Source organism: Musa acuminata, chromosome BXJ3-3 (genome assembly GCF_036884655.1).
Source record: "Musa acuminata AAA Group cultivar baxijiao chromosome BXJ3-3, Cavendish_Baxijiao_AAA, whole genome shotgun sequence".
NCBI classification, from domain to species: Eukaryota; Viridiplantae; Streptophyta; class Magnoliopsida; order Zingiberales; family Musaceae; genus Musa; species Musa acuminata.
The window spans coordinates 8,371,476-8,398,409 of NC_088351.1; the positions used below are offsets into that span (position 1 = coordinate 8,371,476).

At 40.6% G+C, this 26,934-nt stretch overlaps 4 protein-coding genes across 4 annotated transcripts; 2 read left to right on the forward strand and 2 right to left on the reverse strand.

Moving 5' to 3' along the window:
- Window positions 1–2,140: 2,140 nt before the first annotated feature.
- Window positions 2,141–8,044, reverse strand: LOC135632725 (protein IQ-DOMAIN 32-like). The gene is made up of 6 exons (XM_065141435.1): window positions 7,782–8,044; window positions 5,684–6,016; window positions 5,410–5,601; window positions 4,647–4,721; window positions 2,901–4,554; window positions 2,141–2,528 (listed from the first exon to the last, which is right to left on the reverse strand). Exons 1-6 carry the CDS (start codon window positions 7,866–7,868, stop codon window positions 2,509–2,511), a joined length of 2,361 nt encoding a protein of 786 aa, XP_064997507.1. The 5' UTR covers window positions 7,869–8,044; the 3' UTR covers window positions 2,141–2,508.
- Window positions 8,045–9,917: 1,873 nt separating this feature from the next.
- LOC135634174 (probable ribosome-binding factor A, chloroplastic) lies at window positions 9,918–13,757 on the reverse strand. The gene is made up of 4 exons (XM_065144451.1): window positions 13,327–13,757; window positions 11,994–12,167; window positions 10,763–10,962; window positions 9,918–10,248 (listed from the first exon to the last, which is right to left on the reverse strand). The coding sequence occupies exons 1-3, from the start codon at window positions 13,672–13,674 to the stop codon at window positions 10,816–10,818; spliced, it is 669 nt and encodes a 222-aa protein (XP_065000523.1). The 5' UTR covers window positions 13,675–13,757; the 3' UTR covers window positions 9,918–10,248; window positions 10,763–10,815.
- A 298-nt stretch (window positions 13,758–14,055) lies between these two features.
- Window positions 14,056–19,126, forward strand: LOC135634175 (ubiquitin-conjugating enzyme E2 variant 1C-like). The gene is made up of 4 exons (XM_065144452.1): window positions 14,056–14,216; window positions 18,375–18,514; window positions 18,594–18,719; window positions 18,817–19,126. Exons 1-4 carry the CDS (start codon window positions 14,180–14,182, stop codon window positions 18,955–18,957), a joined length of 444 nt encoding a protein of 147 aa, XP_065000524.1. The 5' UTR covers window positions 14,056–14,179; the 3' UTR covers window positions 18,958–19,126.
- A 5,914-nt stretch (window positions 19,127–25,040) lies between these two features.
- Window positions 25,041–26,053, forward strand: LOC135633448 (auxin-induced protein 6B-like). Its single transcript, XM_065142901.1, has one exon. The coding sequence runs from the start codon at window positions 25,112–25,114 to the stop codon at window positions 25,628–25,630; it is 519 nt and encodes a 172-aa protein (XP_064998973.1). The 5' UTR covers window positions 25,041–25,111; the 3' UTR covers window positions 25,631–26,053.
- The last annotated feature ends 881 nt before the right edge of the window (window positions 26,054–26,934 follow it).

Genomic DNA, 26,934 nt, shown 5'->3' on the forward strand with positions numbered 1-26,934 from the left:
TCCGGTGAGTCTCACATTATTTGTCAATATTGTGACAAACGAAGATATACTATTCATAAATGATATAAGTTATTCTCTCGTTTACGCCCCAATCCTACCTACTATTAGTCATATTGCTATCAAGCCAATCGTTTCACAAAGTTAGTTGATCGGCTCTACTACCTCTCATCATTTCATTATAGATTTACAAAATTTATCTTAGAATCAAGCTTGTAAAAGACCAGATAATATTATAATCGAGGATGATATTGGTCTAAATATAACTCATACAGGATTTGCTCAACTTTCCTCACATTCTAGAATATTTAATCTTAAAAAAAATCCTTTTGTCTTGTTTTTACATGATAAATAGAACATTTATTGAATTTTTTTCCTATTTACTTTGTTGTAAAGGATCTCACCATGAGGGCACCTCTAGTTGGTGAGTAACATGGCACTCTGTCATAGAGCACTAATGAGTATCAAAACCTTTTGTGGTAATTGGTATCATCACTGTCTTGGATATCCCTCTCCAGAAACTTTAGCTATTTGTTATCTTTTATCTTCCGATAATATGAATAATTTTTCTTGTGAGTCCTAATTTGATAATAAAAGCACATATTTACCTTTTGGTATTTCATCTCTTAAGAGCTATAGTCCATTTGATTTAATTTATACTAATGTGTGGGTCTTGCACTCTTTACTTCACATAATGATCTTCGTTATTATATAATTTTATTGATCATTTTATGAAATATATATGGCTATATCCTTTATTTACGTCTCAAATCAAATGTTTCATCTATGTTTGTCAAATTTAAAAATATTATTAAAAAATTTTCAAAACTTCGATTGGAAGAGAATTTTAAAAATTAGTTTTTTTTTTTAATCTTGAATCCCATGATATTCAACATCTCAAAACTTTGGCATATACTTTTGAAAATAATGACTTACTCTTTTATATACTATCAAATTATCTCTAATTTTTCGGTCATATATCTTTCAAACAATTGTCTATCTCATAAATCCACTCCCCATAATTTCACTTGATTTTCAATCTCCATTCTTAAAATTATTTAAATCTATACCTAATTATTTAAAATTATAAGTTTTTGGTTATTTGTGTTATTCGCGGTTACTACGATCAATACTCACTCAATAAACTTGAACCTTGCTCTCGTCTATGCATGCATTATTCTTGGCTATTGTAATGCACAAAGTGCATACAAATGTCTTGATTTTTCACTAATAAAGTCTACGTTTCTAGACATGTTTGTTTCCTTGAAAATGAATTCCCCTACCCTAATAAAGCCATCGTTCATATATGGTCTTCTTCATCACCAGCTATCATGTCACCCTCTCTTTTTAGTCTACCCACATCTGAATCCACTTTTTCGTTTGCATCTACAAATCCACAACCCACTAACACGTCTTATGCAACACCTCACCACCCTAATGCATTATTATTCATTTATCACCATGAGGGTCACATCATAATTTTATTATCACAGACAATAGTACGCTCATCACAGGCTAATATTCTCAAAAAAACTTTTATCAAAATCTCAATTTGTCTTACTCATATCCACGATTGATATCTCCAATGGGAGTATCATTTTGCGTTAAATCAAATCAAATTATATCTATAAAAATCACATAAATTATATGAAAAAAGATTATGAAATATCACGAACATCAAATCAATCATATCAAGAGATATTATTTCTTGACATCATACAGGATTATTTATATATTCTTCAGTAATCATTTCATATATTTTATTATTAATTAGCTAAGTTTTGATGTCTAAATAAATGTATCATCATGTAACACAAATCATTGAAGTGAATTAACAATTTCATATTCTCTAATTATCTTTTGGTTCTCCAATTCTTTCAAACCTACTAATGTTTTATATGCACAAAAATATATCCCCTGGAATTACAAATAATAAATGAATTTAGTATACCACCAGATTTGTAATTCAAGTTGAGCATACATAAAAGTGAGCTCGATGCTAACACGCGATAGAGGATGCAAGATTAGCTTAATATTTACAAAGCATGTTATGTTAACAAACAAGATTATGTTAGCTTTAGCTTTCAGATAGAATGACAATGATTAAAAATTTGAGCAATAAAACTGTCAGGAACTTACGATATCGCCAAGAACAGGTAGCTAACTGCCAGCCCAATGTTTATGGTGGTCATCAAAAAGATGAGATAGCCTGTCTTACAGAAATACATAACAAAACTTGCAACATACATGCATACGATAAATACATTAAACTCACCCTGTAACAAACGCTCAACAGCATCAAACCTTGTACTGCACACACACATAATTCATTCCAACATATCACCTGATGTGTAGGAGCTTCTCAGTATTGGTAATGTACACACCACTACATTGTAAGCTCCTCTTCCAAGCCCAATGAGCTTAATTAGAAGCCGACTCTCCTACAAATATAGCATTAGCATCATTGCGTTCGAGTATGGATTCGGATCATGTTTTGCTCTTGAGGTTTGATCATCTTTGCCATCTTCTCTCTGTAGAAGATAGAACTTAAACGTGTCAGATGGTGAGAGAAGCCAAGTAGTTAAGGTCGACAAAAGGAAAAAAAAAATAGTATGTTGGATGATTACTAAGTTTGAGAGCTCATGATGCAGATAATTATCAATTTATTATCCAGAAAATAAAATTTTCCTCGTGCAATATCTAGAATGAAGCAGCACAAACTACCAACATAAACAGTGCATTTCCACTCCCAACTAGAAATAAGCATTTCATTAGGAGGTTATTTATTGTACACCTAAAATAGGGAGATCGTTCATGTTATAATTAAATCACATTTATTAGCATTTCACACAAGAATGCAATAGAATCTGCAGCACCTAGTGTTAATGGAATCAGTAGCTCACCAGCAGAATTATGAGGAGAATGAGCTTCGTTGCCCTTTGCACTCTGCTGGGCTTGTGATGCTGAACTTTGCATGTGTGGCAATGAATTCTGCTTTCCATTTTCAATAGGCAAGGAATGTCTTTTCTTGGGCTGGCTATCATGCAGATCAGGGCTGGATTTTGGAGATGTATTAACATGGGCTCTCGCTCTTGCAGATGCAGTGGCTTGCATATAACCTGGAAGAGAATTGCTACTACTGAGCCTAGGTTCCTGATCAACATGATCAGTCTTTGCTATCCCAAACGAGTTACGCCGCTTGGGAATCTTTGAATCCTTAGTTATACGATCTGTGCTACTTCTTCCACTTGAATCATTATTGGGTTTAGAGGGTGATCTTTTACCAATCGATTGAGACCTTCGCCTCTCAGCAGGTGTGTCATTGTCTTTCTGACTCTTTTTGGCATTTACAGAGGCATCACTAGACGGGGTTCCATGTAAATCAGGGACTGTCGCAAGGCTTCTGGGAGTTCCTTCAGGTGATCTAGCTTGTTCCAGCATACCTTCCACATGAGTCGGTACATTGGAATTAGTTGGCTCAGCTGGATGTTGATCAACCTGCGGCAAGTTGATGGAAGCATTCAAGTTAGCCATTGACTGGTCAGTTCCATCAGGTCTCCTGTTGGCACCCAAGTTAGAAAGGTCAAAAGCATTCTCAGCATCAGCAATAATGGCATAATTCTCTTTCTCCAGGGCTCCGATTTCAATAACAATTTCCCCACCTTCAGTTTCAGATTTGTCCGGTGAGTCAAGCGTTGAGGAGATAGATATTTCAGTGCCACACTCTGAAACTGCTGCTTGAATCCTCGAATCATTGAATATCAAATTCTCTGCTGAAATTGCTTCATTGTTATTTGTAAAATAATTATTCTGAATACTATGGCTCTCTGTTTTTGATTTCAATGCAGCAGCAGAACTAACAGATCGACCAACATTTGACATTGAACTCAGTTCTTCAAACTTTGACTGAGCTGCAACAAATGCTGGATTGCACGGTTTTCTTGAAACAATCACAAATTTCTTGCCTTCCTTCTCTAGTGTTTCAGAGGATGCCCTTTCAGCACTATGCTTGGAACTGTCTCTCACAGATTGAAGCTTATCAGGTACAGTAGTAACTAATATTTCCAAACTTTGATTTGGTTGCAATTGTTTATTATCTGATACACAATCCATATTTTCCTTATTGACCATCTTGGTGTCCGTACAATCTTGGGACATGGTGTTGAAAAGCTCATTTTTCAGTTCTGAATTTTCCACATCAACCCTCAATAAAGGATTGAATGAATTATTTGGAGCAATTACTGGAGTCTGAAACTCGAAGTTGCCAACATTTTCAATCACTGAACTCCTTTTACCATCTGCCAGGATTAGTTCTGCTGGAGAATCCGATAACAATGAGGAAGCTGCATATGGGTTCTCTTTTGCTGGTTCACTCTCTACCATATTAGCATTCTCTTCTACTGACCAATTGTCATGATTCAAATCTTGCTCCTGTTGTTTGCCTACTCCTGATGATATTAAAGCTGTCCATATTTCCAACCACTTCCATGCTGAATCAGACTTTGACGGATCACATTTTATGTAAATGGTTTTTGTCCTTGGTGTAGTTTCCAAAAGCTTGGAAAGAATACAAAGATGAAAGCTCACAGTATAGCAAATCAGACGGAGAGAAATCCAGTAAATCAAGAAAACATAACAATTAGCCATACCTGACGAACAAGGCCATTTGAGAGTACTAGCTTGTTTGATGCTTTATTTGATTTCACAAAAGAATCTCCCTTCTCCTAAGAAAGAATGAAAAAAAAAATTAAAAAAGCGTTTAATATCATGTTATGGCATTAATGACATTCTCTGTCCACATTAATCAGTAAGATGTGATGTACATGCTTGGTGAAACGCTCAAACATAAGCCTGACAAGTATTTACCTTCCACTAGAATCCTCAACATCAAATGTCACTAGCATTCTAGATATCAACTTAGCTATGACAACACCGTGACCACCATTAGAACCATTGTAATGAATTAACACAGAATACATTTTAAAAAAGATGAATGAAAGAGATTGTGCTAACGCCACCAAGTTCATGAGGATCTGGAGCCTGTTTCACATAGTTGTGTGCATGCAAGCACTGGTTTGAAACAATTGGCACATAAGCAGTGTCAAGATCAAAATAACAGTCAAATATGAATCAACATTCCAAGGAATGACCAATGACTAAGTAGTTCAAATACAAAAAAGAATGGATTCTACCATGCTAAGACCTGTCCATAAAAATTGTCAATTCAAGGACTCATCTAAGTCCAAAATGAAAGCAACACATCAAAAGTTCTAGAAGTTCTTGAGATATTGTTCCATAATAATGATCAGGTTAGTAGCATGTATTTGTAAGTTCTAGCGCTCTACTATTCTAGATTTAAAATGTAATTAAAGTAAACATCACTAATAATTTAATGGATCTCTGGTTATCTACCTGGAATTTTTCTTCTGGTGAAGTGAGCTTCCCAATTAACTTATGAGCATGACGAGCCCTTATAAGTGATTGCATTCTTATGATGGCCTGAATACACCGCAAAGATCCAATTGCCTGCCTCTTGACCAAATATCCACGTATAGCGGCTTGCAACTTGACAACAATCTTGAGTTTGAGGAGCCTTTTCTCAGCCTAAAATTATCTTTTAAATATAAGAGAAACTAAACAGATGTGATAGAAATAATACAAGATTCAGAATAAAGTAAGTTTATACCAAATATGCCCTTATTGCTGCCTGAATAACAATAGCATCATATTGACTGAGGGTAGACCCAGCTGGGGTTATACTTCTGTTAGAACTTGATGGAGGAGCTTCAGTATTTACTATGCCTGATGACGATGGATCCGTTTCAATTGGCTTTTCTTGTACTTCAGCTCTTTCAGGTAAAGAATATTTTTGTGAATTGAAATTAATAGTTGAGATTTCTTGGTTATCCTTGATAGAGCAAACAGAAATAGGTTCTGAGACAGCAGTGTTGCTAAGCACTCGATGCTTGGATGATCTCCTACAGAAGCTCCACCTATGCTTGTCTGATGAAGCTTTGTCCTGAAAAGAATTATATGATATCCGCTAATCAGCTAAGCACCAAGAAGAAGAAGAGAACTTTTGAAGCCAACAAAAGTGTCAATGTCAACATTTATGTTTTGACAAATGCTACTTTTAGTTTAGAGAATAGACACCCAAAGTAGCACAAGTTAACCAATACATGACCTGAAGACATATCAAAACCAAGCATTAAATCAAATGCAAGCTTGTAAAACATTCAAGTTGGTCATAGTTAGCTAATGCACTTACCAACTAAACAATGGGTACATGTGACTAGAAATGCCTGATCAACTTGTACTATTAGCTATAGAAAACTTAGTTTATTGAACTATCCTTGAATGAGAGTCAAAGTATCGTTTTGAGGCCTTCACATCAATGAGCAACAGTTTGGTCCATAAAGTGTTGTTTTGCGACAATGATTTGGGTGATAGCTCAGAACATAATTTGGTCCATAAACATCATTTTGTCACAATAAACACCTCTCACCATGTTCAAGCTGCTAAAGTGGGAGACTTAAAATATGCTTATACTGCATCAGTCCATCACCCACACTCAATGTGGCACTGCTTCAGGATATTACTCATTTGCATTCTTCATTTCTGTATTGGCTCGATGAGCATGCAAAAGGATGTCGAATCACATTTTTGTATTTTCCTTAAGATTCCTGCACAATTTGTGCCATGCTTAAAATAGTTTATTTTTGCTTTGTATTCCCATGTTCTATTGTCACCTGATAAACTTCATGCCTTCTACTTTCCCGATGGATGCTCAATGGATAATATTTTATGAAGTTTGGTAGAAGGAAAATGGTACCAATTCATGAAAACTACCAAAGATAACAAATACCAACTTTTCATGAGGGAATCTAGAAATCTACTCTGATGTTATCCATGAGCAATTGCAATTATTGACTGTTTCAATCAGGATTTGCAGACTACAAATTGACCAAACAAATAACATGTCCCTAAGCTCTAACTGCAAGTAGGTGTCTGATTCCTTCTAAGTTTAGTGGCATAAATGAACAGATATAACATATATTGACTGACTGAGTATGCGACAAAGTGAAAAAGTAAAAACAGGTTATAGTTCTCTCCTAACACTTCCTGTGATGCTGCATTTTGCCAATCTGAGGCCAGAAGTGCAAAATAGGATTTATCGTCTTCCTTTTTCCTCTTTCCGACAACGAGGAACCATGCCAAGTAACAACTCCATCCAATTCGCCCGGTTAAAAGTGCATGGCCAGGATTTGCTGAGCCGGATCTATATCAGCGGCGCTTTAGCATTTTCGTACTCCACAGGCTGTAATAAGTTAGCACTGTTCAGTGGCAGATGAATAGAGTACGAGACTCCAGTGAAGAACATCCTTGCTTCCAAACAATCCCTTGACAACCCTCCTCCTCGGATCCATAGGATACAGATCATCCACTTAGAACCAAACACTGTAAGCAAGGAATCAAGATGCAAACCGGCTGTCCCAACCGTCCACATTCTCAGAAAGCACTAATAATACATCAAGCAAACGAAAAATGCAGCTCAATAAGTCGCTGATTTAGCTAATCGGGAAAGAATTTCTGTTAATCTAGAGGAACCAAAACGATTCCTCATTGTTTGGGATAGAAATGGCACTCGAGAGATCCAGGTTGACGGATCTGAACCAAGGCCCAGCCGAAGCCGGATAAGACAAAGATCCGGCAAGCTTCAGTTCAAACACGCCAGATCGATCAGACAAGGATCAAGAACAAACCGAACAAGAAGATCACGTTACCTCTCCGTGCGCTAGCTCGTCGTTGTCGACGGCGTCTCCGCCACCGCAGCCGATGATCTTGAAGCATGAACTGTTGGGCCTGGCCATCTCCTCCGCCTTCTCGGTCTTCTTGTTCTCCGATCGCTTTGGCTCTAGGTTCGGATTAGGTTTTGTCCTTGAGAGAGAGAGAGAGACAGTCTCTGCTCGCTTCTTCTCGCTCTGCTACAGTGAGAGTTCGGTTTCGGCAGAAGAGCTGCTACTAAATCGTAATTTAATTCAGTACTTTATTCCCTCTTCTTCCTTCGAAATGCCGGAACTTAAAAGCGCCTCATCAAACCCGCTTGAATCCGCCCACTGGCGTCCGCTCAGCTTTAGTTCACATACGTCGCCCACCCGCGTCTACAACCACCACCACGCAACTTACCCGACCCAAATCTGGGACCCACGGACGGCCCCTCGTCGTCGCAATCTGGGTAGTAACGCAGGTCTGTTTGTGTAGATTTCCTAGAGACGGTCCGGCGTTACACTTGCCGCTCATGACGATACGATTCTGCACGCGGCAAGGTGTTCGTTGAAGCTTGTGGCGGTCACCACACGCGCGAGATATCGTCCACACATGGCCAATAAGTATACCAGATATAACGGCACCTCGTGAATATGGTAAATTAGGCACATATTATGATATTAAAAACATTATAAAGTAATTTAAATATAATAATTTATTTATTTTTTGTCATTATTTGTAGTCAGTCCATTATGATATTAACATTTTATGTTTGAATTTGATTTGATTGAAATTATGAGTCCATTTATTTAATTTATAATATTTTAAAATAAAATTTTATGATAGTGACCAAAATAACAGATCCAAACACTTTAATATATAATTGGATCAGAGGACCCTTTACATCGTCCTTGGGTTTTCTCACGTGAAACGCGCATGCGAAGTTCCGTTTGCGCTTCATATCTCACATCATCGTCATCCATCGCGGGGGAAAGGAGGAGGCACAGGAGAGACCTGTTGCGCGTGAGGTGTCGGTGGCGAAGAGGCCATGGCAGGCAACGTGCTGACACATGCACATGCAACGTGGACCGTCAATCATGCACTTCGGCGGTGGGGCCGTGGCCGCCGACCGTCCGATGGGAGGAAGGCAGCTTCATCAGAGGCGATGAAGGCCAGAGAAGGGCTCGCGCGTGCCGATTGGGTTGTCGCCGCCAATATTATGAGGGTTTACGATGCTATTGATAATTATTATTGGTGAGGTGTACCGACGCGCAGTCTTTTGTTGTGTTGTGGTATGGGGTTGGGTTGGCGGGGGCAGCGACAGCCTACACCACGTTGCGTGGGAAAGGAACGGATGCCTCAGTCTCAACAATCATGCTTACGAGAGGGCCCCTTTAGGTTTGACTCTGTTGATTATAAAGATTTGAAGGTGACTCGGTGGGCACATCGGACACGTTCGAGTCGAGTATGGCTCGGGGAGTAAAACTCACGCATCGGCGGTCCGCGGCCACCGACAGCAGCGGTGCTGTGTCAGTGCGGGAGCGGGTGACTGTTTCCGCGGCTTACATCTACGTGGGTGTGGGTCATGCCAGGTGTTATCGTAAGCTTTATGTCTTGTGAATAAAATTGGTGTTAAGTGTCGAGAGAGCCACCAACTAAGCACATTAGAGTGACAGATGTCGTCAGTCATTGCAGAATAGACTTCAGATCGAAGCGGTGTTGATACACATTGTTAATGCATTTGGAACGTGGTTCTTGAATCAGGTGGTTTTGGTTCTTGAATCAGAACCGTCTATCATATTTGTTATTTTTATTTTTATTTCAAAATATCCCTCTGGTTATCATTTAGAGCAACATTTGACCGTTTAAAATTTGTTAACTTATTCGAAATCGAATCATCAAAAATCGATTTATGTTTGGTTTTTTGAACAGTTAAATCGTTGACCCAATTTAGTTCTAATTCTTGATCGGTTCGATTTCAATTCGGTTCTAGTTCAAATCAAATCATGATTGAATCTATATTCATGTACCTTATGATGTTATAACTGCAACATCCCAATGTGCTTTTCTTTTGTATTCGTTTTTAAAAGGTGTCACATATTGTTCTTATGAGAATATATACCATTTCTAAAAGCTATATTTGCTTTGTACCATTTTTTACAACATAGCTACAAAATTTACTATTCAGAAGTTTCAGAAATTTACTAATGATCCATACATGGCATTAGTCATCAACTAAACAACTTGCTGTAATCTGCCTTTACTCTTCACTTCCATGTGACAAGCATCAGACTGCAAAGGTGGCTTGCCAAATGGTTTTTTTTTGTGGAAACAGTTAATTATATTTCATAAATATTTTTAAAAAGCAGGCTTTATCCAGGGAAAATAACTGTTTCAAGGACAAGGTTGAGGTTAGCTTCACATATGCAAATTGCTAGTCCAATGCATGGCCTCTTTTTCTTGCCACAATTTGATTGGCATACCCTGCAAGGAATTAAACAGCACTGATTAGAAAGGTCTTCAGAGAAAGCAATCAAAATATGACTTGTATGAGAGCAATTTCCTGCATTTTATCAAACCTCTGAGAATTTATCAACTCCTATACCTAGATGAACTGATTTCAATGTGTTTGTGCCTGCCATTGTTTGCAGAATGTGTTTTAAAGCAGTCTATAGAGCTAATAGGCTGGCCAAATATGGGTCATCGGTGTCTATTTTGGAAAGAAAAGATATTTTTCCTGTCATCCGATCCATGGCAAGGTCAGTCCACGTCCTCGAATTGATGGATGTTCTAATTTCAAGTTTATTAACCTTAAGATGAGGAAGAAATCATGTAACTGTAAGTAAACCCAAATAGTACAAAATATTCTTCAAATTAATTCCTGAAATAATGGCATGAATTTCATGGATTGGTAAACAAACTTAACCACTCATTTGCGTATACCAAACCCCTAAATATACAGTCTTCTTTTTAATTTTTCGATAGATTTTAAACTTACCATGTCATTTTGGAACTATAGCTCCAACAGTTCCTTCTGTACAGATGGTAGCCTTACTTAATGTAAATGATGCCTTCATCTTCATCATCCATATCCCCATCTGCATCTTCTTCAGATGAATTCAGGGGTTCAAGCTGTTTAACATCATTACCTTCTGAACTCTTCTTCTCTTCTTTTAACCTATCCAATATTGCCAACACCTGCAGGAGAAATTTTGAGTGACTGTAGGCTGAACAAAGTTATTTTGGTTGATCAACCACAAAAATATAGTAATATAAGAAAAACTCTGTATAATTCTTTTAGCTAATGATTGATGATGTGTGTGCTACACTGTGAACCTTTTCCTGTTTACCTGACTTTAGCTTAATAGCTTGACATAAACATATACTTGTTAATTACAAAGCTTTCTTTACTTCAAATTGCTAAGCCATACAAATCAAGAAAAGGTTCTTATCATCATGTTGAGGTTCTAATCATGGATTTATTTTGCCCCCCACTCAACTAATCAAACAAGAAGAATTGCCTTTTCAGATTTTTCAAAGAAAAAAATTGCAACATACAAAGAAATCAACAAAATTTTCAAAATAAAAAAAGTGAGTTGGATTTCAGCTTTGTTCTGTTTCTCTTTTACAACAGATATCAAACAACTTAATTTTCATGTTTTGAATTTCTAATTAAAAAGAAAAAAATGAAAGGTAAATGGACCTAAGTTTCAAAATCTTCTAAATTCAGTGAAGAAAACAATAGCATCATTTACCATTAACAAGAAGTGAAGAGAGAGAAAGATAACCCAAAATCTTACAAGACAAGCCCTGAAGGCATAAACTTGGAATTGCCTAAAAGGGCATGACTAATATTAATTGCAATTAGGCAACTTGCAGTTTGGAAATGCTGATCAGTCTAATTTACGATAGCTGATAAATTGATCTACAAGAAGACAAGGCATGAAAACAATTATAAGCTAGCTGTGGAGCTAGCTGCATGGATCTTTTCCTTCTGTTGAGTTTTTCAAGAGTAATATTACTAGGTAATTCAAGAGCATCAAGTAATAAGCAAGAAGAGTAAAAGTTTAAAAACAAACAACTAAAGGACCAATCACGAAGCAACTAAGAGAAATACTACAACTGCTATACTTACATTGATGCAGCCAAGAGAAATAAATTATAACAAGCCCAATAAAGAAAATATAGCTTAAAGAAAGGTGCCATCATAAAGTGATGAATAGATTTACCCTGCTTCCTCTTTCTAGGGACTCATCCTCGATAAAACGTATTTCGGGAGTCAGGCGCAACTTCATACGTCTCCCTAGTTCACTACGCACATACTTGGCTTTCGACTTGAGTCCAGCAATAGCAACCTCTCTTCCTCGTTCATCACCAAAGACCGACACATATACCTTAACAACCTACAAGGACAAGTGGATAAAAAAGGATAACTTGAGTGCTATATCCGTTGCCATGTTAAATAATTGTGTAGTATAGTTATCAAAGTAAAAAAAAAACTTAATAAGTTCATTAGCATACAGTAATATAAGATTTATATATTAGTGGATAAATTAGTTATTTTGATCCAAAAGTGTCTTTTGAAATTTGCATCAACGTTTGCATGAGCAGAATGGGTCCAGCCATTCCATGCCAAGTATAACACCAAGGCAATAATGGTGGTTCATACTAAAGACCTCAACCAAATCCATCCTTTGACCGTTTATTAGGAGAAGGTTAAGATAAAATAGATACAAAATATATGTATTGAAAAATGAGGAGAATTGTATAGGAAATAAATAACCCTTCTCAAAATGGTGAGAACAGCTATGCTTTAAAATGCCCAGAAATTACGAACAATTTCAAGTATTTGGTCCTTGGAAACCAGGCAAATTTCCTTTTTCACATAAGTAAACCTTTTGAAGATCGAGGGGCCTTTGCCCATTGCGCAATGGACCATATTAATAGAATTTTAAGTCATGATTATTAGGCAGATGCAAGTAGAACCTTCAAACGACTACTTGAGATTCAAACACGGGTATTAGTTTAGAACAAGTGCGCACGGTTGGGGAAAGAGGGTTTTCGTCCAGACATGTTTTGGGTTAGATGACTGATATCCCATTTACCAAAAACCATTATCTAATTTAACTGAATTAATGTTTGATTGGTTGGTCCAAGAATATGAAATGTGTTAGACGACACGCTATGATAACCAAGGATTGATGAAAACCTATGGACGATTTGTTTCACAGAAGCCATCCTTATTGACTATGCCCCAATTTGGCCTAAGTTGTCACTTGCCAACATAACATTATCCTAGCATCAACCCTAAAGTTTTGTGCCAATCTGTACCTCAAGCAACCAAAAAAGTCTCCTAAGTTAATCTTCCACCAACGCAAAAATATTTTCGAGAGGACTAAGAAATTTACACTTGTAGAACCACCTGCAAAGGAAAAAAAAAGGTATCTTTTTGCTTAAAATAAGATCCGTTATATGGTCGCCTTTAACAGACGAACTAGTAAAGATCACATCCGTCAACCATAAGAAGTATCGAATAGGTCGAAAGAATGGATTTTGAATCACCTGGAGGTCGCCGGAGACCTCAACGCCGCTAATGGTGGTGAGGGAGGAGAGGTAGCGATCGGCGCCCAGGGATGCCTCAGGCAGGACGGCGTACTGGAGGACCTTGTCTGTGAGCAACATATCGGACAGCTCCCTTTGGATCTGCTTCGCCACCATCTTCACCCGCCGCTGGTTCGCCATGCACCGAACCGACGCACCTCCTCCCACTCTTGTTGACACCGCGAGATTAGGGTTCGTCCAGCTCCGGTGCGGTAGGAGGAGCTGATGGCGGCCGCCATTCCCTCCCGCAGTGGTCGCGAACGGGGCGGCGAGAGTCAGAGGAGACGGGGGCGATCGACTCAATGACATGGTTGGGGATTGCCGTGCTTGTTGAGTGACGGAGATATGATGGGAGCGGAAAAAGAAATCACCGGAGAAAGGAGAGGGCGGAGACGATTTCTGGAGCGTTGGATGGATTGAGAGATCAATACGGACGGCTATTATTATTGCATATGAGGTTATTGCCGGAATACTGGAGAGAGGTAACAAATAAATCTTATAATCGAATAAGTATTTTGATTTGTCTCAATATCAATCAGTTTTAATTAGCGGTGGAGATTAACTTTTTTTTTTGTTTTGCAGAATGGTACTTAATTTTGAGGAATAAATACAAAAATCAGTAACTTGTGAGGACTTATATGTAATTTGGCAACCAGTAAATTAAATGAATAGGTATTTGTTATCGGCCCGATTGCTTTGGGCTTCCCATTCTACTTCGTCGCCTTGAGATTATTCTTCGGCTGGGATCGTCCGTGGTCGCCAGGAGACGACGAAGCTCGAGGCAAGTCACCGATCAAAGAAGTTCTTCTCATCAATGCCGCTCGGTGGTTCCGGTGGATCAGGCATCGTTGGTGAGAAATCTCACCCCTTCCTCTCCCCTCCTCTTCTCATCTCTATCGTTTCTTCTAATCAAGATTAGGGGTTCCAGTTAGATCTATGCATAAATCAAGATTAGGGGTTCCGCGAATCGGAACCTAAAAGATTATTTTCGCGGCCTGATCGTTCTTTCGTATTTGAGAAGGTTGAAAGGATCGCAAATTGATGCCCAGGAGGGAAACAATTCGGTGATACGTCTTGGTGGGGCATCAATGATGTATCTTTAATAGGTTTCTGGCTTTTGGTAGCTTTTTCACACTTAATAGCGAGGCCCGGGTGTTGGCAGCATGACCTGGAATGGATGCTACTCGTTGGATGATTTGTGACACATATATGTTCACCTTATCTTGTCTTAGACTTTTAAGAGTATATGTAAGCTCGCTATGCATGAGAAGTGACAAACAAGATATGGCAATGTTGTTGGAGAGGGATCATCGCTTTTGTTTGTTCCAGCTATCGATATCAGAATTCCTCTATGATTACTGTTGAGGATCTCTGCTTGGCACCCTTAATGTAGTTACCTTTGTTGCCAATAACAGTAAGAACATTCTTGTTACCTTTTATTTGATGGAAATTCGAGTTGGAGAAAAGAGACCGGATGCAGAAGGCTTTATTTGAATTTTATCAAGATTCATCAAAGACATCTTGTCAGACTTGTTATCATGGCATACTTTGATATGACCCCATTGATTTTTGTGACATAGTTTGAAAGCACTCGCCATGCTTCCTTAGCACATTGCAAAGATAATTTGGTATGGTACTGCTTGAACCCCTACTCAGCAGTGCAGCGGCACAAGGATTGGCTCATATATTTATACACATCCTACACTGAATTGCCTTTGAAGTCTTTTAAAATCTTTTCCTCAAACTTATGCCCTCTTTTATGAAGGTTCACATGGAACTAAGTTCATGAACATTTTCATCTAATCCTAGAATTTCAATCTCCATTAGGAAATGCACTTCAGTGTATCTTGTTTTCTTTCTTTTCAGGCTCTTGAAGTTCTTGAACTAACACCCTCTTGCTTTACACTCATCCATGTCATGTAAAATTTCCATATAGGCTGCTAATTGTCCTTACCAGTGATTTAAAAAGCGCTAGGCGCCAAGGTCCACAAACGCCCGAGGCGCTAGGCGCTCGCCCGAGCGAAGCGAGGCGCTAAATTATAAAAATATATAATATAATTATTTAAAATTATCTAAATTATAAAAATATATAATATAATTATAACAATAATTTCAAATAAATAAAAATTAACAACATTAAAATCAAAATAATATATTATTAATCTATTAACAGAAAATTAATCATTTCAAAATTCAAATAAACTTAATATTAAGAGTATACTGAGCCTGATGGAGAAACGAGGAAGCAACGGCGAGCGGCGACAACGGCAGCAGCAGCAGCGGCGGCAGCGACAGCGGGAAAGGGAAAGGGAGCGGAAGGCGCGAGCAGCGGGAGGCCTCGAGGGAGGTGTGAGCAGCGGGAAGGCTCGCGGGAGGGCTCGCAGGAGGCGAGAGGGCTCGCGGGAGGCGCGAGCAGTGGGAGGGCTCGCGGGAGGCGTGAGCAGCGGGAGGGCTCGAGGGAGGCGCGAGCAGCGGGAAGGCTCGCGGGAGGGCTCTCAGGAGACGCGAGCAGCGAGAGGGCTCGCGGGAGGCGCGAGCAGCGGGAGGGCTCGCAGGAGGCGCGAGCAGCGAGAGGGCTCGCGGGAGGCGCTAGCAGTGGGAAGGCTCGCGGGAGGCGCGAGCAGCGACAGCGGCAGCGGGAGCGAGCGACGAGATCGCGATCGGGATCGAGAGCGGCAGCGGCAGCAGGTTAGTGTTGGGTTAGGGTTAGGGTTGGGGTTATATCGGTTTAGTTGGTTTGATTGAACCAATTAACAACTGAACCAGGACCGAACCAGACCTAAAATTCTGGTTCGGTCGCCTTGGTTTACCCAGGCGCTCGCCCGAAGCGCCCAGCGCCTGGGCTCGGGCGAGCGCCCAGGCGGCGCCTGTTTGAAGCGCTCCGCCTGGGACATTAGCGAGGCGCTCGGGCCTCGCCTCGCCTCGCCCGAGCGCCTTTTGCAATCACTGGTCTGTTACATGTGTAAACCATGTCGGCTTTTTACACTCATGTACACAACTCTAAACTTACAATGAGGGATTGATGAGTAAGTTCCCTGACTTTGGGTGACAATTGTTAAGCCAAACATTAAACAAGATTTCTATGTCATTTAGGGATGGATGTTCATAGTTATCCTCATTGTGGAAACAAAGTCAAACTTTTGAGAAGATAATACAAGCACGATAAGTATAAAATTGTATATGTTGCATGAGGAGACATGCCTGACATCCACCGAGATATTTATATCCAAATATGCTAATATGCCTGATTAATTACATGCATGAGGTGATCTAGGTGATTAGTTTATTTAAGGCTTGGTGCTAGCTCAGGGACAGTGGTATAGGCCATTTTGGCAGTATTTAAAGGAGCTTGAGGCAAGAAAGGCTTGTATAAGTCTAGGTGCTAGCCATTTTACCCTGGCAGTTGTACAAAATGGCAACACTAGAAGGAAAAAGGCAGGAGCGAACCATGTAGCTGACAAGTGAGAACAAAGGCAGGAGGATCCCTAGATATAGGATCTGTCATCTATTGAGTCAGGATTTTGTGAGAAATGGATGTTCTCAAAGAAGAAATATTAATAAAGATAATTTTCTATGTAAGTTCTCAGCAAGACTAATTGTTAAATCAAGGGTTTTACTGAAGATCTCTTTCTTCCAGCCTGGCGGTTGCAGGTGGTTTCTGAAGTTGCAGCTTTTCTGGCCAGGTAGACTGGGAATAATATAAGATTCAATAAGATATCAAAGCAATGAAAGCAAGAATTTTATCAGTTTATAGAAGTATAAATATACATTAGAGAGGTTATAGCAAATGTTTAGTTTTGCCTGAAATAGATGTCAGAGGGTTCCGAACTTATGGGTCCCAACACAAATCCACTCAATTTAGCTGGGTTTCCCTCAACCTATAAAAGATGTTACTGGGGTCGGCGTGTGCTTTTGGAAAGAAGATGATTTTTAGCATTTTGTACTGATTAGTTTTGGTTGATAATTGGTTTTGTTTCATGGTGATAGAGATGGCAATGGCTCCCAGCCCCCAGTCTTCATCTGAAGCTGATTCAATTGGGGTGGGTTTCAGAGGGATCGGGCCATTTTTGGGAAATATGATGATTTTCAATAGTAACTTCCCAGTTTTATTTGAAAAGAGGGATCTAGGAGGAACCAACCAGTTTTGGCGGTGTTGATTCGATTACATGGGAAAAGTGATGGTAATGAGCCCTGAAGCCAGTACAACTGCATGGCCAGGTTCAGACAACCTCCCATCCTTTTTCCCTTCTCCCTCTTATCTTCCACAACTTTCTCTCTTCTGTGTTCTCTCTTTCACTCTGGGAAGCCACCTGTTGTGGGCTGTTCCTGACTACTTCAAAATAGTGCGTCCTGCAGTTAAGCTTACCATTTAGAACTGCTGGATCAGTATCTTAGTTGTTTGGATTTCTCCATTTATTAGTATTTTCACCATGTTGTATGAACCATTGTCATTCATGTACATCACTTCGTTTTGTCTTTTGTTCTTCCTGTTATTAGCCTAGGGTCAGTGCTAGCTGTTTGACCCGTTGGGCACTCCCAATTAGGTGGAGCATAAGCTGGCTTCTTTGGCCATAAATGAAGAGGATGGTCCTACACATCATACTGCTTGTGCAGTTAGTATTTCCTAATTATGTATAGGAGGAAAACAAGGATGACATTGTTTGGACCAGTTTAGTGAAATCTTGCACTTAAAAAAAACACTTCCTAATAATTTTTCTTGGTGTTTGTGCCTTCTTTTTTTTCTTAATTTGTTGTCTTTCTTTTTACATGATTAATCTGTTTCTATTTGTGTCAATCATCTTCTCAGTTATTCTGTTTTGGGTGGAACTAATGTTTGTACCGTTCCTGCCCTGAACCTCTCAAACTTCAAAAGTATTAGGATACGTACTTGGAGACCTAAGTTGATATTACAATTTTCACATAGGCTTTTGTTTGCTACACATTCTTTTCATTTTAGATCACAGTTACGCATCATTCAATAGCATTATCTTCATTCGCTTTGCATGCAGTTCCTCGGAACTTCAGATTGCTTGAAGAACTTGAACGAGGAGAAAAGGGCGTAGGAGATGGAACTGTAAGCTACGGCATGGATGATGGAGATGACATTTACATGCGCTCGTGGACTGGGACAATAATTGGTCCTCATAATGTAAGAGACTCCAGTTTTAACTTAAATATCTTGCCATAATTGAACTACGCTCATCTCTTGCACTAGTACTTTTTTACAGACTGTCCATGAGGGTCGCATCTATCAGCTCAAGTTGTTTTGCAACAAGGACTATCCTGATAAACCACCAAGTGTTCGATTTCATTCACGGGTTAACATGACTTGTGTCAATCCTGACACTGGAGTGGTAAATCTATGCAGCTTAGAATGGATTTACAGATATAGAAGCTTTTATGGAATTATTTTTATTGGAAACAAACTGATATTTTGATAAATAAATCCAGGTGGATCCGAGAAAATTTTCAGTTCTAGGGAACTGGGAACGTGACTACACAATGGAGTATATTTTAACACAGCTTAAGAAAGAAATGGCGGCACCACATAACCGTAAATTAGTGCAGCCTCCAGAGGGCACACACTTCTAAGACAATGGGTTTCACCATTGCAAATTCAGATGAAGGGGATGACTTTCATGTATTATTTTATCATCAAACGGTAGTTTGTTTACCTCATGCTTGGGATTGTAGTTTGGGTGGTATCGGTGTACACGCTACTGCACCATTGGTAAAATGTGACTTAGATTGATTGCTCAAATGTCTTATGTATTGCCTTGTTATAATCTTTTTCTTGGTTTTTACAAGGTAAAGGTGTTGTCTCTTTTGTGGAGAAGCAAGTTGAGTTGAAGCAATGACTTAACCACCGTCATTTCAGTCGTATTGTTGAGTGGCTGATGCGTATTACATATGAATCAGCAAAATTAGTTTCTTGGACTATGTTCTACAGTGGAGCTCGACGAAATCTGATGTGACAAATGCCTCTTGTTTACTCTTATGTGTTTTTTATCTTTTATCGGCGGCATAATTCTTTGATGTTATATTTCTCTGATCTCATGTTACCAGAATTTGCCAGATTGGTTGGATGAGACGAAAGCTTATTGGATGAACCATGGAGTTATCCTTTAATAGGCCGTGCTCATCTAATTGGGCCTACCAATTCCTCTTCCTCTGAGTTCGGCCCTTCATATACGTTCGTGTTTTTGACATTGAAGCTGCTCTTCCACTATTCCTCGTCTTTTCTCTCTCTCTCTCTCTCTCTCTCTCTCTCTCTCTAACACTAAGAAATCGTAACAAGTGACTGATAGAAGACGAGAGGATGGTGAAGAGGAAGAAGACCGAGGGAAGAGAAGTGGAAGAAGGCGGAGAGAATAACGAGAAGAAAGGGAGGACGCTGCCCTCGATGATCAGAGAAGGAGCGCCGTCGGCGCCAAGCTCAAGCGCGATAAAGAACGAGAAGCGGAATCAGGCCAAGTCACGTGACGTCGCCATCAAGAGAGCCCTCGACCTCGGCGAGGAGGCAATGCCCCCCTTCCCCTTTTGACGCATTCACATTTACTCTCTTCTTCGGGTTCTGAATTTGTTTCTTGCTTTCGGGATCGTAATTTGTAGCCTCCGGAGAAGAAGGTGCCGCAGGGGATTGAGAACACCAGGGAGGTCGATGAGATGGTCTGACGACCAGAGTATGAAAAGGTAGCCATGTTCCTTTGAATAGCTTGATGTGGTAACTGAATATTCTATGATTTGGCAGTAACTTTATCTTGCATTATTGCAGTCATTTGCAGGGAATGATGCAGATGAATTTAGCAAAGTCCTGTGACGCCAAAGATATTGATCATCGTTTCGATGCCACAGTATGTTTTTGTGTTCTTGCCGCTCTTTACCCTTTTGGAATCATTCTTAGTAATAATGAAGTCCATATCTGCAAGGAAATAAGGCCAGTGTTGTAGAGAGGTCCTGCCTTCATTCAACAGCCGTTGTGTGTGATTCCAAATGCTCATTATCATAAGAGAGGAACTAACCTATGAACTCAAAAAGATAGCACATTTGAACAATCCAAAATTCTGGAGTCTTATGTGGTTCGGGTCTTTGTTGTGATGAGCCTTTCTCTTGGAGCAGATTATTGAGCATGCAAAAGAACAAAAAAATCACTTCAATCAAGGTGGTCCATGCGAATGGAAGGGAACCAGGTTTGACACAGTATAAAGGTGGTAATAAATTGTCTGGTCAATGCTTGGTTGGGCCTTTGTATTTTTCCTTACATCTATAATAGTGCTTTTAAATTCTTGTTTTCATAGATGCTCTGCTGATAACAAACCTGCCTGATGGACCTACGACGCATTGCAAACTATGTAAATTAGTGTTGAGGAAGGATACTAAGGTACATTTACTGCATTCAAGCAAAATTCATAAAAATAAAAAATTACTGAACATGTCAGACTTAACCTTTCTAATTTTACTTATTTAGTTTCATTGGTAAAGATAGTTTCTATAAGTTGGCATGAATTATTTCATTCCCAGTACAATCTTTGCTCTTTCACCTTTTAAACATGGTGACTTCACAGAAATAAAATATTTGTATTGCTTTTCACTCTCACCTTTGAAAGATGGAGAGTTCTTAGAAATGCATCCCGTATTTGTATCACGTACCTATAATTGTGTTAATGCTTCATTGAAGTTATATATTTGCCAAATAATTACTGGAGTGTCTGATATTGGACGATGATGATTTCTTGAGAAATCATCATCATGAGCATCTGTAGCTCAACACAAACAATCTTATCTTTTGGAATCTAGTAAGTTATTGCTGGCAGTCGTATACTATGATATCACAGCCACATATGAGTCTGAAACTAATTAATGACAAACTGAAGAGATCAAGTGTGGTATAAGCTAGATCCAAGCATGGTTCTTTGCAGTCTTTTGGAGATCTTTGAACCGTCTCAAAAGCCTCTTGAATCCTGGGTTCGAGTTTCAGTTCATGCAGGCTGTTGCGCTGTGCTGGTACAATATTGGAATGGGGTTTTTGCCATGCTCAGCATGGCATGGAGCCCTTATGACCTTGTCGATCACGAGTACTGGAAAATCTTTTAGTTTAGATGTAAACTTTGCTAGACCTGATCCTTCAGTCATTGTTTATCTTGTATGTCGGTTTGGCAATCGAGCTCTTGTTCTTCATCTTATTATAAAAGCAGATGCAATATACTGCTATTGCCTAAGTTGTACTTCTGATATAGTGGTTATACATACTAGTATGGTTGGCAAAATATATTTTGTTTGTCCATTTGGGTCATCCGAATCTCATATTAGGTCTAAACCAGTAATATGAAGATCGTATAAGATGGAGGGAGCCCTTTGATACTTGTCCTTATAACAGCTCTGTGTTATGATAACAGTACAATGTGTAGTTACCTGAAGGATCCCTATAGAATTCACCTCCTAGTTATTTGACCATACTTGGGGCTGTTAAAGTACTACCTGAGAGACACATGATTAGATAGTTTTCAGGTATCGGCTCAAAGGAGGAAAATTTTCTTATAAGCCAGAGGAGGTGCTTCAATCTTCATAGTTTTTTTTAGCTTCATCTTATAATTCCTTATTTGAAGTCATAGGTTGGGGGAAATGGATGGTGTATGATGGATAGAAATTTGGACAGCCTAATTCCATGGTCAACTCAGGCCCAAAATGCTGGGCTGCTTGCTTGGCCCAGCTCCGGCTCAAGCACGATCACTTGCGTTGCATGCCACGCCTCGGTACACCCAAGGGGGAAGAGCTCAGTTGTCCGCCAGTGTGAAACTGGCCTACATTGAGAGCAGGGTTTCCTGCATTAAGCTCATCATTAGCTCATTATTAGCGTATCCTCCTATAGAAAATAGATCGGCTACTCTAGACTTCAAATCTCTTATCCGAATTAGGAGGACCAATCCGACATTTGTTCATGATCGAACAGTGTGTAGCAATCTAAGATAGCACTAAAATAGCCTTCAATCATGCAATCAAACCCCAATCATGCTCTTATGATTGCCGAATCACTAGGTGGTGGAGATGTAGGAGCTGCCGGTAGGTCGAAGAAAGAGAGAGGGCCGGGAAGAACGAACCATGGATGGATTTTGGTGTGATCGACCCCCATGAACGCAGTTCCTACTGCTCTATATATTTAGATAAAAAAAGCCATGGGTCGGTGGATCATTGATTCCCTTTTGCATGTGGGAGTTGTTTATGGAGCAAGTTGGGGGGGGGAGGATGGTCCAGTAGCCGGGACAAACCTTTCTCCGTGTAATGCGCCTCCCTAACGTGCTCGCTTCTCGCCATTCTCGCGAGCAGACAAGCTTCCATGTCCGGCCACATAGTACGTACTTTGTATTGTAATGGTTGGGAAGTGGTTGTTATATACATGTATATTAAACAATAGAAAGTATCCCTTCCATTCCAAAGGATAAAGATTTAGTTCACTCATGCTGGCTTAATGATTTCTTGGTAATGATTACAGCTCCAAAACCCAAACCTCTTCTTGCTCCAATCGCTACGTCAAATCTGACACCGCTGTTTCTCCTCCTGTTTGTACAAAGGACAGCTCAAGAATCTTTGTTTGGTTTCAGCATAATGTAGACGCAGGCTATGATCAAACACTTTTTGTGGTCACGGAGCCAATTGAGTTGGTGAAACTGTAAGACTTCTGATTCATTTCTTGCCGGTGTTCGTTTTCTTCTTACTGTCTCCGGAGCAGTATGCTATGGCTTGAACGGCAGGCACTTATCCACTGATTATTTTATCAGATGTGCTGATGAATCCATGGCTTGGTGGGCAGAATAACCAAACCACATGGAGGGATTAAGTCACTGCAGTGTCTCTGGGGAACCCAAGCACCTCGTTGTCTTGTCTTCCTTCCTCCGGTTGCAGCGTTCATCAAGCTGCTGATACCTCGATGAAGATAAGTTAAAAGTTGGAGAAAGTTGTCATTGATGAGAGGGGCTTCGCCCAGCCGTGTGGGAGTCGGCAGCAGCTAGTGTGGCTTTGAATCAGTGACAGCAGCAGCTTGCATGTGCTGTAGGCTTGTAGCTCCTGACTACCACACAACACAAGTAATAACAGCTTCTCCAAGACCTTTTGACTCCATGGAATCAGGTTTCCCGGCTTTCATGAATCAGGGGGCAGCTCCAAAACCAAGTGCTGCCTGTTCTACTGGACTCACAGTTCCTCACATGAAATTACTTTTAGGAGCAGTGAAGGTTTCTGTTGCGGGAGCAGCCACTCCTGGCACCAGTTTGTCCCATTTTTATATGCCTATTATGCCCTGGGGGGATTATTACAGATTCCAGGATGAATATTAATACAGTGAACATGTAAAAATCAGATGAATTCACTGATGTTGATTTGGTGAAGTTGATTTATTTGATTGTTTGTAACTATTTTCTTTGGTGTATCTGTCTGTACCTAAAGCTCTAATTTGGTGATCGAGTATCAAACTTTGTCCGATACTAAAGATTTTCACTGCTGACAGCATCTTGTTCTTTCGGCCTCTCCATGTCACATGTGGCATGTATCTTTTTTCCTGTCTCGGGTTACCTTCCCGTAGTGATTTCTTTTCTTCCACTGCAGTCAGAGGAACTCTGTCACTGTTGTTCTTTTGGGAAGGGAGAAGGAGTTTAGAGAGAGAGAGAAGCCCATCGCTGTCTCTTTTTGTTCTTGGGAAGAGAATGGGAGTTGTTCTCGCTCAGAACATATGTCTCACCTCCAACGAAGATAAGTCATGGGGTTCAGTGGCCATCTCGTTCGTATACTTTGATGCATTCTTGATCTGAACGCGTCATGATGATACTTCGGCGGGAATCGCAACAAAAAAAGAATAAGAAGAAGAAGAAGAAGGGAAGAGAGAGTAGTGGGGATGATGCACAGCCACATGGGTGGGGAATCGAATGGAGGAGAAGGACTAATTGTTTATATCTATTGGTCCCGCCGGCGGAGCGAGAGCCTCTTCGCTGCTCCACCTACCTGCGTTTCTCCATCTCCATGGCGCGCGTACCTGAGAGCTGCACATGCCGCGTCTCCTCCGCCTTTTACATGCACAAGAACACAACACGCATCCTGCGTACGCCTTTTGTTGCATGTGTGGATTCTGTACTCGTCCCCTCTGATTCGTATGAGGCTTATCCTGACACCACGAGCCCCACCCTATCCGTCTCGTATCTACCATCAACTGTACACCATGGTGGGATTAACATGCAAGCTAGTGTTCTTGGAAGAGTGTTTTGTGTTCCACTGTAACTGTATGATTCAATACTATTCACCTTCTCCTTTTGGTCCCCGTGGTTTTGGATTTGTGACCTCTAAAGATCAATTTTTTATTACTTTTCACCATTATAATCTTGAGTTTTTTTATTAAGAAAATTGACTAGAAAAGAATTTGATGGAGAGAAGATAATACTAAGTGCCGATCACAGAGTCAAAGGGACAATGTTGACTTCTGTAACACATGTTACTGGGTAAATTATGGAGAGTCAATGACGGCTTAACTTGCTCTCCCTGTCTGCTTCTATCATTTACGAGACGCTTTCTTTATCCTTCCTCGCTGTTGCATGATGAGAATACTACAAAGGCTAAGGGCAATCTTTTGTCGTTCCGCTTATAAAGGCCCCCCCCGGTCTTCCCCACTTGCTTCTCTCCCTCCCTCGCTTCTAGCATCACCTGCAAAGCGTGAGAGAGAGAAGAGCGCAGAAGAAGAAGGGAAAGCAAGAAGCAGGGAGAGATGGGAGGTGTAGGAGGAGGAGGTATGGGGAAATGCAGCAAGATCCGGCACATAGTTCGGCTGCGGCAGATGCTGCGGCGGTGGAGGCTGAGGGCGGCGGCGCTGTCGTCGTTGAGGAGGGGCGGGGGGGCGGGGGCGGCACCGGACGTGCCGGCGGGGCACGTGGCGGTGTGCGTGGGGAGCAGCTCCCGGCGGTTCGTGGTGCGGGCGTCGCACCTCAACCACCCTGTCTTCCGACAGCTGCTCCGCCAGGCCGAGGAGGAGTACGGCTTTCCTTCCAGCCCCGGCCCCGTCTCCCTCCCCTGCGACGAGTCCCTCTTCGAGGACGTCCTCCGCCTCATCTCTTCCTCTCCCGCGAGGTTCGCCAACTACACTCTGGACGACCTCATAAACCTCTCCCACAACATCCCTTCGTCGTCCTCCTCCTGTTGCTGCGACGTCGGACGGTGGCTGCACGCTCCCGATTCGCTGCCGCTTCTCCACGGCCACCACCGCCTCGCCGAGAAGCCCGTCTGGTGACCGACTGCACAGCGTGCAGTGTGCAGTGTGCAGGAGGAGGAGGAGGAGGTGGAAAGCTTCCCATCTCCCTGAACGAGAAATAAAACTCAATTCATCGTTGTCGGTTGCATCATTCTACGCCATTTTTGTGTGTAATACGAGTGAGATCATTGCAATGATCAAAAGGAGAGATGGCGACGAAGCGGCTCAGCCGAGTCATCCCGAATCGGATCACGCACTGCATGCATGCAGAGCATCCATCGACAACAAGGCCGAGTCTTTTCTTCCTTTTTCTTTTCTTCTCACACAACTCATCAGAAGGATTGCAGCATTCTTCATTCTTCGTTCTCTCTCTCTCTCTCTCTCTCTGTCATGTAAATAGTATTGTGATTAATTAATCGTCACCTTGGCATTCAATAGCAACAACTCTTCCTTTTTCTTCTTCCCCTCCCTCTTTATGGATGTGCTGCTTTCGCTGTTCCTGCTTTCCGATTAAAGTCCTATCATATTAAGGATTGATGGTGGGGTGGGCTCACATCACATGGCTTGCGTTTGATTCGGGCGTACGTCCTTCTCACCCCAATCTCACATGCAAAGACGGTAGGGTGCTTGTACGTATCATTAATATATTCATATCCATAATCTCCAAAGTTACTGATAATAAATACCAAATATATCTTTTAGAAATTCTCTTAACAACCATAATGTATTTATTCATCATTAATCAATTCATCGAGCTTTGTAAACTATGATATAATTTCATCTTGGTAAAAATAATTAATATACATGCTCATGATTTGCTAATCTCGACGGCAGGCCTCACACTCTGATGCCGATGTTGGAAGAGACATGCATAGACAGTTGTGTGGATGGAGGGTTGAGGGAGGACATCCTCTCTATAACACCTTCAGAAATAGATCTTATTTGTACATGTTGATGGGACTCCCAAACATTTGAAGGCCCGCCATCTGGTGGGGTCGATCTTGGCAAAGACAACTCCTATGGTTACCATATTGTACCTACCAAGAGGGTGTGATCTCCTAAATCGAAAATTATTGCTTGGATTGGGTTCATGATCGTCTCACATTCATACAAGACTCCATTATTGCTGCTATACGTACACATATTTTCCCAAGGACAACTTCTTGTTACTACAAACTTGCATAGCCAATATCTAATATCATGCGCCTGCCATCCATGGATATGAACTTTTGGGATAGAAATCATTTCCCTTTGTTTCTTGCTTTATGTAACTTTGCACTTTCTCTTTTTTTGCCGGAGGAAGGAATCCAGCCAGAGACAGTTGGATGCAACATCACATTATC

Excerpts from the sequence above, each read along its gene's own strand:
- LOC135632725 (XM_065141435.1), bottom strand. The coding sequence starts at position 7,868 with ATGGCCAGGCCCAACAGTTCATGCTTCAAGATCATCGGCTGCGGTGGC. Across the intron at positions 6,017-7,781 it reads ACGAGCTAGCGCACGGAGAG|GACAAAGCTTCATCAGACAA; the intron begins GTAACGTGATCT and ends AATTCTTTTCAG. Across the intron at positions 4,555-4,646 it reads CAAATGGCCTTGTTCGTCAG|CTTTTGGAAACTACACCAAG; the intron begins GTATGGCTAATT and ends ATTCTTTCCAAG.
- LOC135633448 (XM_065142901.1), top strand. The coding sequence starts at position 25,112 with ATGGGAGGTGTAGGAGGAGGAGGTATGGGGAAATGCAGCAAGATCCGG.
- LOC135634174 (XM_065144451.1), bottom strand. The coding sequence starts at position 13,674 with ATGTCATTGAGTCGATCGCCCCCGTCTCCTCTGACTCTCGCCGCCCCG. Across the intron at positions 12,168-13,326 it reads AGGTCTCCGGCGACCTCCAG|GTTGTTAAGGTATATGTGTC; the intron begins GTGATTCAAAAT and ends TTGTCCTTGTAG. Across the intron at positions 10,963-11,993 it reads CCCTAGAAAGAGGAAGCAGG|GTGTTGGCAATATTGGATAG; the intron begins GTAAATCTATTC and ends TTTCTCCTGCAG.
- LOC135634175 (XM_065144452.1), top strand. The coding sequence starts at position 14,180 with ATGCCGCTCGGTGGTTCCGGTGGATCAGGCATCGTTG. Across the intron at positions 18,515-18,593 it reads CAATAATTGGTCCTCATAAT|ACTGTCCATGAGGGTCGCAT; the intron begins GTAAGAGACTCC and ends ACTTTTTTACAG. Across the intron at positions 18,720-18,816 it reads TCAATCCTGACACTGGAGTG|GTGGATCCGAGAAAATTTTC; the intron begins GTAAATCTATGC and ends AAATAAATCCAG.